We start from the raw sequence: 11,478 nt of genomic DNA, 5'->3' as shown, positions 1-11,478 counted from the left end.
CTATCCCCTATACAGATCCCAGACCAGACTATCCCCTATGTAGACCCCAGACCAGACTATCCCCGAATACAGACCCCAGACCAGGACCTATCCCGTACATAGAACCCAGACCATACCCCATACACCAACAACAGACTATCCCCTAAACAGACCCCGACACCAGACCAGAATTCCCCTAATACAGACCCAGACCATACCCCTACTCAGAAACAGACCATACCATACCCTACACAGACCCCAGACCAGACAAACTATACAGACCCCAGACAGACTCTAATACAGAGACCAGACCAGACACCTATACAGACCCCAGACCAGATTATTTCCCATACAGATCCCAGACCAGACCCCTAAACTAATACAGACCCCTAAACTAATACAGACCCCAGACCAGACCCCTAAATACAGACCCCAGACCAGACCCCTAAACTAATACAGACCCCAGACCAGACCCCTAAACTAATACAGACCCCAGACCAGACCCCTAAACTAATACAGACCCCAGACCAGACTCCTAAACTAATACAGAGACCAGACCAGACCCCTAAACTAATACAGACCCAGACCAGACCCCTAAACTAATACAGACCCCAGACAAGACCCCTAAACTAATACAGACCCCAGACCAGACCTCTAAACTAATTCAGACCCCAGACCAGACCCCTAAACTAATACAGACCCCAGATCAGACCCCTAAACTAATACAGACCCCAGACCCAATAAACTAATACAGACCCAGACCAGACCCCTAAACTAATACAGACCCTAGACCAGACCCCTAAGCTAATACAGACCCCAGACCAGACCCCTAAACTAATACAGACCCCAGACCAGACCTCTAAACTAATACAGAGACCAGACAAGACCCCTAAACTAATACAGACCCCAGACCAGACCTCTAAACTAATTCAGACCCCAGACCAGACCCCTAAACTAATACAGACCCCAGATCAGACCCCTAAACTAATACAGACCCCAGACCCAATAAACTAATACAGACCCAGACCAGACCCCTAAACTAATACAGACCCCAGACCAGGCCCCTAAACTAATACAGACCCCAGACCAGACCTCTAAACTAATACAGAGACCAGACCAGACCCCTAAACTAATACAGACCCCAGACCAGACCCCTAAACTAATACAGACCCAGGACCAGACCCCTAAACTAATAGACACCAAACTTCCTAAATCCATCCCCTTATACTTACATAGCCGCTCCCCTCAGTCTTCTCTGTGGGGTTTCGCTGCTGCGGTCATGTGACCTTATGTCTAACGGTCCTTTTGCAGGACGTATAGGCCCAGTTCACACAGAGGTTTTTTTACGCGGTAGCCGCGTCGGAAAATACGCCAAAAAACGTCCAAAAATGCCTCTCATTGATTTCAATGGCAGGCGGAGGCGTTTTTTCCCCAAGAAGCGACATGCCCTATCTTCTGGCGTTTACGTCTCTGACCTCCCATTGACATCCATGGGAGGCAGAAAAAGCGTATTTCATGGCGTTTTTGCCCGTGGCGCTCAATGGGCGCGAGCGAAAAACTCAGTGTGAACATAGCCATACAATGCCGTTTTGTAGTGTTATTTTCCGCGATTCGTGGCAAAAACGCGACAAAACTACATTGTACTTTGGGAGGCCATGGGAGCCCCGGGAGGCTGCCCAAAACGCCCTATGATGATCCGCCATTGACTATGTCTCTGAGTGTCTGTCTCTGGAGGACTCTTCCTCTGAGTGTCTGTCTCTGGAGGACTGTTCCTCTGAGTGTCTGTCTCTGGAGGAGCGTGTCTGTCTCTGGAGGACTCTTCCTCTGAGTGTCTGTCTCTGGAGGACTCTTCCTCTGAGTGTCTGTCTCTGGAGGACTCTTCCTCTGAGTGTCTGTCTCTGGAGGATCTCTCCTCTGGTGGACGGCGGACCTTACCTGTCTCCTGTTCATGTGCTCGGTCTTAGAGGTCACACGCAGCGTAATAGTAACTCTCTCTTTTCTATCTTTTCAGATTTCTTGGGCGTCCATAACCGATCAAATTGATAGTTGTAAAAGCAAAGCGCGGAAACAGGTGAGAGCCGGAGCCGGCGGCCACAACTATATAACCACACGTGGTCCAATATATGGACTACAACACAGGGAACCCCGGACCGCTTACTCACACTCTGTGTTATATATATACACTCGATATCTACCCTTCAATGCCGGTGCCTGACATCCTGCAGACTTCAGCCACAACAGCGACACCTAGAGGTCATAATAGGTAATGACTCTTAATATTAAAATCTAAATCCTGACCATTATTTGTCCTATTTTCAGACCGAGTGTTTGAATTTCATCCGTATTTTGCTCCCTCTGAATGACACCCACCTGTACGCCTGCGGGACCAACGCCTTCAGTCCAAACTGCACCTATGTGGTAAGTACAAGGCCTGTCTCCGCAGATTCCCTCCATTGCTGGAGGCAGGATGGCGGACGGGGCAATGTATTCCGGATCTGCAGCGCTGCAATACCCATCTTAAAGGGAACCTGTCACCAGCATTTCACCTATTGATCCCCCCCCCCCCCCTCGCTGACCGCTGCTGACAAAAGTTAATTTCCGTTATCGCCGCTCCTAAACTCCTCCGGCCGTAAATAACGGTCTGCAAACATTTAGCGCCTTTTATGGTAATAATCCGTCCGTCTCATTCGTTCCTCTTCTCATGTCCGCCCACCGCCGAAAACTGAATGCGAAATCTCGTCTGAGCGCGCGTGCCCGTCCTGTATGGTCTGACGCCCGTCCCTGCCTCGTCTAGGCCCCAAATCCAGTTACTGCGTATGCGCTGCTATTGTGTCCTGTTGTGCGCACGCACCAGAGCATCGATGCGCAGGATTTCGTGTGTGCTGGGGGGAGACGAGGAGCTGTCAATCAAAACTAAGGGGGCGGGGTTAATGGCCCTATTACATCGGCCAATAATCGGACGGTGCAGCGAGCGACGATCAGCGAGACCTCATTGATCGGCACAGGTTCAGGGTGGTGACTCCTATAATTAGGCGGTTAATTAGTAAATGACCGCGCCGCCGCCTCCGCGTGCCCTTGTAACTGATCTTACTCTGCGGGAAATTAACCAGACACATGAAAGCAGCGGCTATCCCAGTATAACGTGACCCGGGGAGCTGACAGTCCACTGTGTACCCAAGAGCTTACAATCTAGCATCGTCCGTCTCAAGTCTGAAGCCGCAGCTGTCAATCCTCACCAAAGAGCTTACAATCTACATTACGTCACCGAGGAACCCCTAACGTATGTGAAGAGGGGCTCCGGGGCCTGTAATAATTTTTTTTAACCCAAGGAGCTTACAATCCGTTTGTCGGTTTCAGGACCTGAACACGTTTTCTCTGCTGCTGAATCACAAGAACGAGACGTTAGTAGTGGACGGGAAGGGTCAGTCGCCCTTCGATCCTCAGCACACGCACACCGGCGTCATGGTGGGTAAGTAGGCATAGGGTGGGCACAGGTACTGCGAGCGGGGCCGCGCTGGGATGTCAGGGGTCCTACATTCTATTAGTTATCTCGGTGTCTGGGAAAGCTGGGTGATGATCAATATGGGCACCATTACTCCTCCCATAGAGAATTTCACCCTGCTTTCCCAGACTCCTGAAAAGCAAATCCGTGTATAGAGATATCGGCAGGAGGTACAACACTACGTAAGATTTGCCATTCAGAATAGTTGGTTGGCAGCGGTAATGGCGGCCGTGTTTCTTCTCATAGATACTTCCCAGATATTCCGGTTTTTCATGCTCTTCTCTCTCGCAGATGGTGAGCTGTATACGGGCACCATGTACAACTTCATTGGTAACGAGCCCATCATCATGAGGAGCCTGGGTACACGGCCGTCCCTCAAGACCGATGCCTCTCTGGGCTGGCTGCACTGTAAGATATTGACTGTGTATATGATGGGACTGCCCTGTCAGTCTAGGGTCCTGCTGCTTTAAGAGGGTGTATAAGGGATGAAGGAAAGGGTTAAGTAGGGGGGGCAGTGATTGGCAGGATGGGGGTTTGCGCTTGTTCCCCGCGCTCATTGTCTCTCCCTCTCTCTGGCAGCGGATGCCTCGTTTGCAGGGTCGTTCCACATCCAGGCCCCGGACTCGACCGGCAGGGTGTACTTTTTTTTCGAGGAGACGGGGAAAGAGTTTGACTTTTTCGACAAGGTGATGGTGTCCAGAGTCGCCCGCGTGTGCAAGGTGATGATCACGATCGGCTGTAGCGGGTCACGGGGCGGGAGCCTCCTGTGCGGTGCCTCCTATTTCTATTTGAGATGGCAGAGGAGCCTCGGGGGGGGGGGGGCGACCGATGGATCAGCATTTGCATGTAGTATATATATAATATAAGGGGGTCTTACGGGTTCTCCAGGATTATTAGGTTGCTGGTTATATCTTGTATACACCATCAGTGTTTGATCAGGGGGGTCCAACCTTTGGGATCGGGGCAGATCAGCAGAATGGAGGTGCCGTGTGGCCCGTCTCACTCATGTGACTGGGGGAAGTTGCAGTACCGCTCGTACGGACAGGCCAGTGTGAACAATGACGGGCATATGTTGCGCTTTCTCTGTTCTGATCAGCGGTGCCTCTTCGTTGTGCTGATAAGCGGTGTCACTAAGGTCAGACATGAAACATTGATGGTCTATGCTAGGAACACCCTTCAGTTTTATAGTCCTGGCGGACGTCTTTAATATTACAGCTACTCCCAAATAATCAGCCACCGGACACCTAGCCAGAAACCGGAGCTGGTGGTGATTGATGAAGGTCGATCTGTCCACACATTGCTCCACCCCAGAGGTGTCCGTCATCTTCTCATCTTATTCCAGGACGACGTTGGAGGGGACAAAGTTCTACAGAAGAAATGGACGACGTTCCTAAAAGCGCAACTCACCTGCAACCACGTCGACAACTTCCCCTTCAATGTCATACGTCACGTGGCGCTGATCAGTCCAGACGACCCGCAAGATACCGTGTTCTACGGAGTGTTCAGCTCACAGTGGTAAGTGCCATACATAGGGGGCAGTATATAGTATATAGGGGGCAGTGTTATAGTATATAGGAGCAGTATTATAGTATATACGGGCAGTATATAGTGTATAGGGCTGTATATAGGGGCAGTATATAGTATATAGGAGCATTATTATAGTAGTTCTATTCTTGTACATAGCAGCCAGTATTATAGTAGTTGAATTCTTGTATATAGGGGGCAGTATTATAGTAGTTATATTCTTGTATATAGGAGCAGTATTATAGTAGTTATATTCTTGTATATAGGAGCAGTATTATAGTAGTTATATTCTTGTATAAAGGAGCAGTATTATAGTAGTTATATTCTTGTATATAGGGGGCAGTATTATAGTAGTTATATTCTTGTATATAGGTGCAGTATTATAGTAGTTATATTCTTGTATATAGGAGCAGTATTATAGTAGTTATATTCTTGTATATAGGAGCAGTATTATAGTAGTTATATTCTTGTATATAGGAGCAGTATTATAGTAGTTATATTCCTGTATATAGGGAGCAGTATTATAGTAGTTATATTCTTGTATATAGGAGCAGTATTATAGTAGTTATATTCTTGTATATAGGAGCAGTATTATAGTAGTTATATTCTTGTATATAGGGGGCAGTATTATAGTAGTTATATTCTTGTATATAGGGGGCAGTATAATAGTAGTTATATTCTTGTATATAGGAGCCGTATTGTAGTAGCTATATTCTTGTGTATAGGAGCAGTATTATAGTAGTTATATTCTTGTATATAGGGGCAGTATTATAGTAGTTATATTCTTGTATATAGAGGCAGTATTATAGTAGTTATATTCTTGTATATAGGAGCAGTATTATAGTAGTTATATTCTTGTATATAAGGGCAGTATTGTAGTAGTTATATTCTTGTATATAGGGGGCAGTATTATAGTAGTTATATTCTTGCATATAGGAGCAGTATTATAGTAGTTATATTCTTGTATATAGGGGGCAGTATTATAGTAGTTATATTCTTGTATATAGGGAGCAGTATTATAGTAGTTATATTCTTGTATATAGGGGGCAGTATTATAGTAGTTATATTCTTGTATCTAGGAGCAGTATTATAGTAGTTATATTCTTGTATATAGGGAGCAGTATTATAGTAGTTATATTCTTGTATATAGGGGCAGTATTATTGTAGTTATATTCTTGTATATAGGGGCAGTATTATAGTAGTTATATTCCTGTATATAGGGGGCAGTATTATAGTAGTTATATTCTTGTATATAGGGGGCAGTATTATAGTAGTTATATTCTTGTATATAGGAGCAGTATTATAGTAGTTATATTCTTGTACATAGCAGCCAGTATTATAGTAGTTGAATTCTTGTATATAGGGGGCAGTATTATAGTAGTTATATTCTTGTATATAGGTGCAGTATTATAGTAGTTATATTCTTGTATATAGGAGCAGTATTATAGTAGTTATATTCTTGTATATAGGAGCAGTATTATAGTAGTTATATTCTTGTATAAAGGAGCAGTATTATAGTAGTTATATTCTTGTATATAGGGGGCAGTATTATAGTAGTTATATTCTTGTATATAGGTGCAGTATTATAGTAGTTATATTCTTGTATATAGGAGCAGTATTATAGTAGTTATATTCTTGTATATAGGAGCAGTATTATAGTAGTTATATTCTTGTATATAGGAGCAGTATTATAGTAGTTATATTCTTGTATATAGGGGGCAGTATTATAGTAGTTATATTCTTGTATATAGGGGGCAGTATAATAGTAGTTATATTCTTGTATATAGGAGCCGTATTATAGTAGCTATATTCTTGTATATAGGAGCAGTATTATAGTAGTTATATTCTTGTATATAGGGGCAGTATTATAGTAGTTATATTCTTGTATATAGGAGCAGTATTATAGTAGTTATATTCTTGTATATAGGGGGCAGTATTATAGTAGTTATATTCTTGTATATAGAGGCAGTATTATAGTAGTTATATTCTTGTATATAGGAGCAGTATTATAGTAGTTATATTCTTGTATATAAGGGCAGTATTGTAGTAGTTATATTCTTGTATATAGCGGGCAGTATTATAGTAGTTATATTCTTGCATATAGGAGCAGTATTATAGTAGTTATATTCTTGTATATAGGGGGCAGTATTATAGTAGTTATATTCTTGTATATAGGGAGCAGTATTATAGTAGTTATATTCTTGTATATAGGGGGCAGTATTATAGTAGTTATATTCTTGTATCTAGGAGCAGTATTATAGTAGTTATATTCTTGTATATAGGGAGCAGTATTATAGTAGTTATATTCTTGTATATAGGGAGCAGTATTATATTAGTTATATTCTTGTCTATAGGGAGCAGTATTATAGTAGTTATAGTCTTGTATATAGGAGCAGTATTATAGTAGTTATATTCTTGTATATAGGAGCAGTATTATAGTAGTTATATTCTTGTATATAGGGGCAGTATTATAGTAGTTATATTCTTGTATATAGGGGGCAGTATTATAGTAGTTATATTCTTGTTTATAGGGGGCAGTATTATAGTAGTTATATTCTTGTATATAGGAGCAGTATTATAGTAGTTATATTCTTGTATATAGGGGCAGTATTATAGTAGTTATATTCTTGTATATAAGGGCAGTATTATAGTAGTTATATTCTTGTATATAGGGGGCAGTATTATAGTAGTTATATTCTTGTATATAGGAGTAGTATTATAGTAGTTATATTCTTGTATATAGGAGTAGTATTATAGTAGTTATATTCTTGTATATAGGGAGCAGTATTATAGTAGTTATATTCTTGTATATAGGGAGCAGTATTATAGTAGTTATATTCTTGTATATAGGGGGCAGTATTATAGTAGTTATATTCTTGTATATAGGAGTAGTATTATAGTAGTTATATTCTTGTATATAGGGGGCAGTATTATAGTAGTTATATTCTTGTATATAGGGGGCGGTATAATAGTAGTTATATTCTTGTATATAGGAGCCGTATTATAGTAGCTATATTCTTGTATATAGGAGCAGTATTATAGTAGTTATATTCTTGTATATAGGGGCAGTATTATAGTAGTTATATTCTTGTATATAGAGGCAGTATTATAGTAGTTATATTCTTGTATATAGGAGCAGTATTATAGTAGTTATATTCTTGTATATAAGGGCAGTATTGTAGTAGTTATATTCTTGTATATAGCGGGCAGTATTATAGTAGTTATATTCTTGCATATAGGAGCAGTATTATAGTAGTTATATTCTTGTATATAGGGGGCAGTATTATAGTAGTTATATTCTTGTATATAGGGAGCAGTATTATAGTAGTTATATTCTTGTATATAGGGGGCAGTATTATAGTAGTTATATTCTTGTATATAGGTGCAGTATTATAGTAGTTATATTCTTGTATATAGGAGCAGTATTATAGTAGTTATATTCTTGTATATAGGAGCAGTATTATAGTAGTTATATTCTTGTATATAGGAGCAGTATTATAGTAGTTATATTCTTGTATATAGGGGGCAGTATTATAGTAGTTATATTCTTGTATATAGGGGGCAGTATAATAGTAGTTATATTCTTGTATATAGGAGCCGTATTATAGTAGCTATATTCTTGTATATAGGAGCCGTATTATAGTAGCTATATTCTTGTATATAGGAGCAGTATTATAGTAGTTATATTCTTGTATATAGGGGCAGTATTATAGTAGTTATATTCTTGTATATAGAGGCAGTATTATAGTAGTTATATTCTTGTATATAGGAGCAGTATTATAGTAGTTATATTCTTGTATATAAGGGCAGTATTGTAGTAGTTATATTCTTGTATATAGCGGGCAGTATTATAGTAGTTATATTCTTGTATATAGGGGGCAGTATTATAGTAGTTATATTCTTGTATATAGGGAGCAGTATTATAGTAGTTATATTCTTGTATATAAGGGCAGTATTGTAGTAGTTATATTCTTGCATATAGGAGCAGTATTATAGTAGTTATATTCTTGTATATAGGGGGCAGTATTATAGTAGTTATATTCTTGTATATAGGGAGCAGTATTATAGTAGTTATATTCTTGTATATAGGGGGCAGTATTATAGTAGTTATATTCTTGTATCTAGGAGCAGTATTATAGTAGTTATATTCTTGTATATAGGGAGCAGTATTATAGTAGTTATATTCTTGTATATAGGGAGCAGTATTATATTAGTTATATTCTTGTATATAGAGAGCAGTATTATAGTAGTTATAGTCTTGTATATAGGAGCAGTATTATAGTAGTTATATTCTTGTATATAGGAGCAGTATTATAGTAGTTATATTCTTGTACATAGGGGCAGTATTATAGTAGTTATATTCTTGTATATAGGAGCAGTATTATAGTAGTTATATTCTTGTATATAGGGGCAGTATTATAGTAGTTATATTCTTGTATATAGGGGGCAGTATTATAGTAGTTATATTCTTGTTTATAGGGGGCAGTATTATAGTAGTTATATTCTTGTATATAGGAGCAGTATTATAGTAGTTATATTCTTGTATATAGGGGGCAGTATTATAGTAGTTATATTCTTGTTTATAGGGGGCAGTATTATAGTAGTTATATTCTTGTATATAGGAGCAGTATTATAGTAGTTATATTCTTGTATACAGGAGCAGTATTATAGTAGTTATATTCTTGTATATAGGGGGCAGTATTATAGTAGTTATATTCTTGTATATAAGGGCAGTATTATAGTAGTTATATTCTTGTATATAGGGGGCAGTATTATAGTAGTTATATTCTTGTATATAGGAGTAGTATTATAGTAGTTATATTCTTGTATATAGGAGTAGTATTATAGTAGTTATATTCTTGTATATAGGGAGCAGTATTATAGTAGTTATATTCTTGTATATAGGGAGCAGTATTATAGTAGTTATATTCTTGTATATAGGGGGCAGTATTATAGTAGTTATATTCTTGTATATAGGAGTAGTATTATAGTAGTTATATTCTTGTATATAGGGGGCAGTATTATAGTAGTTATATTCTTGTATATAGGGGGCAGTATTATAGTAGTTATATTCTTGTATATAGGAGCAGTATTATAGTAGGTATATTCTTGTATATAGGAGTAGTATTATAGTAGTTATATTCTTGTATATGAGGGCAGTATTATAGTAGTTATATTCTTGTATATAGCGGCAGTATTATAGTAGTTATATTCTTGTATATAGGGGCAGTATTATAGTAGTTATATTCTTGCATATAGGAGGCAGTATTATAGTAGTTATATTCTTGTATGTAGCAGGCAGTATTATAGTAATTATATTCTTGTATATAGGAGCAGTATTATAGTAGTTATATTCTTGTATATAGGAGCAGTATTATAGTAGTTATATTCTTGTATATAGGGGCAGTATTATAGTAGTTATATTCTTGTATATAGGAGCAGTATTATAGTAGTTATATTCTTGTACATAGGGGCAGGCAGTATTACAGAAGTTATATTCTTGTGTATATAAGGGCATTATTATAGTAGTTATATTCTTGTATATAGGGGCAGTATTATAGTAGTTATATTCTTGTATATAGGAGCAGTATTATAGTAGTTATATTCTTCTACATAGGGGGCAGTATTATAGTAGTTATATTCTTCTTGTATATAGGAGGGGCAGTATTATAGTAGTTATATTCTTGTATATAGCAGACAGTATTATAGTAGTTATATTCTTGTATATAGGGGCAGGCAGTATTATAGTAGTTATATTCTTGTATATAGGAGGCGGTATTATGGTAGTTATATTCTTGTATATAGGAGCCGGTATTATAGTAGTTATATTCTTGTATATAGGGGCAGTATTATAGTAGTTACATTCTTGTATATAGGAGCAGTATTATAGTAGTTATATTCTTGTATATAGGGGCAGTATTATAGTAGTTATATTCTTGTATATAGGGGCAGTATTATAGTAGTTATATTCTTGTATATAGGTGCAGTATTATAGTAGTTATATTCTTGTATATAGGGGCAGTATTATAGTAGTTATATTCTTGTATATAGGGGCAGTATTATAGTAGTTATATTCTTGTATATAGGAGCAGTATTATAGTAGTTATATTCTTGTATATAGGGGCAGTATTATAGTAGTTATATTCTTGTGTATATAGGAGCAGTATTATAGTAGTTATATTCTTGTATATAGGAGCAGTATTATAGTAGTTATATTCTTGTATATAGGTGGCAGTATTATAGTAATATTCTTGTATATAGGAGGCAGTATTATAGTAGTTATATTCTTGTATACAGGGGGCAGTATTATAGTAGTTATATTCTTGTATATAGCAGACAGTATTATAGTAGTTATATTCTTGTATATAGGGGCAGGCAGTATTATAGTAGTTATATTCTTGTACATGGGGGCAGTATTATAGTAGTTATATTCTTGTATATAGGGAGCAGTATTATAGTAGTTATATTCTTGT

At 38.3% G+C, this 11,478-nt stretch overlaps 1 protein-coding gene across 6 annotated transcripts in view; it reads left to right on the top strand.

Moving 5' to 3' along the window:
* Window positions 1–11,478, top strand: part of SEMA4A (semaphorin 4A) — a 78,804-nt gene that overhangs the window by 59,514 nt on the left and 7,812 nt on the right. For all 6 annotated transcript variants that reach the window (XM_075844908.1, XM_075844909.1, XM_075844910.1 and 3 more), the window contains exons 4-9: window positions 1,991–2,050; window positions 2,299–2,397; window positions 3,337–3,448; window positions 3,773–3,889; window positions 4,061–4,200; window positions 4,824–4,996. In XM_075844908.1, the coding sequence (XP_075701023.1) occupies window positions 1,991–2,050; window positions 2,299–2,397; window positions 3,337–3,448; window positions 3,773–3,889; window positions 4,061–4,200; window positions 4,824–4,996 (701 nt within the window). The remainder of the gene's footprint in view (window positions 1–1,990; window positions 2,051–2,298; window positions 2,398–3,336; window positions 3,449–3,772; window positions 3,890–4,060; window positions 4,201–4,823; window positions 4,997–11,478) is intronic.

The sequence above is a fragment of the Rhinoderma darwinii genome, chromosome 12 (assembly GCF_050947455.1).
Source record: "Rhinoderma darwinii isolate aRhiDar2 chromosome 12, aRhiDar2.hap1, whole genome shotgun sequence".
In the NCBI taxonomy this organism is placed as follows: Eukaryota; Metazoa; Chordata; class Amphibia; order Anura; family Rhinodermatidae; genus Rhinoderma; species Rhinoderma darwinii.
This window is presented reverse-complemented; position numbering and strand designations above follow the sequence as displayed.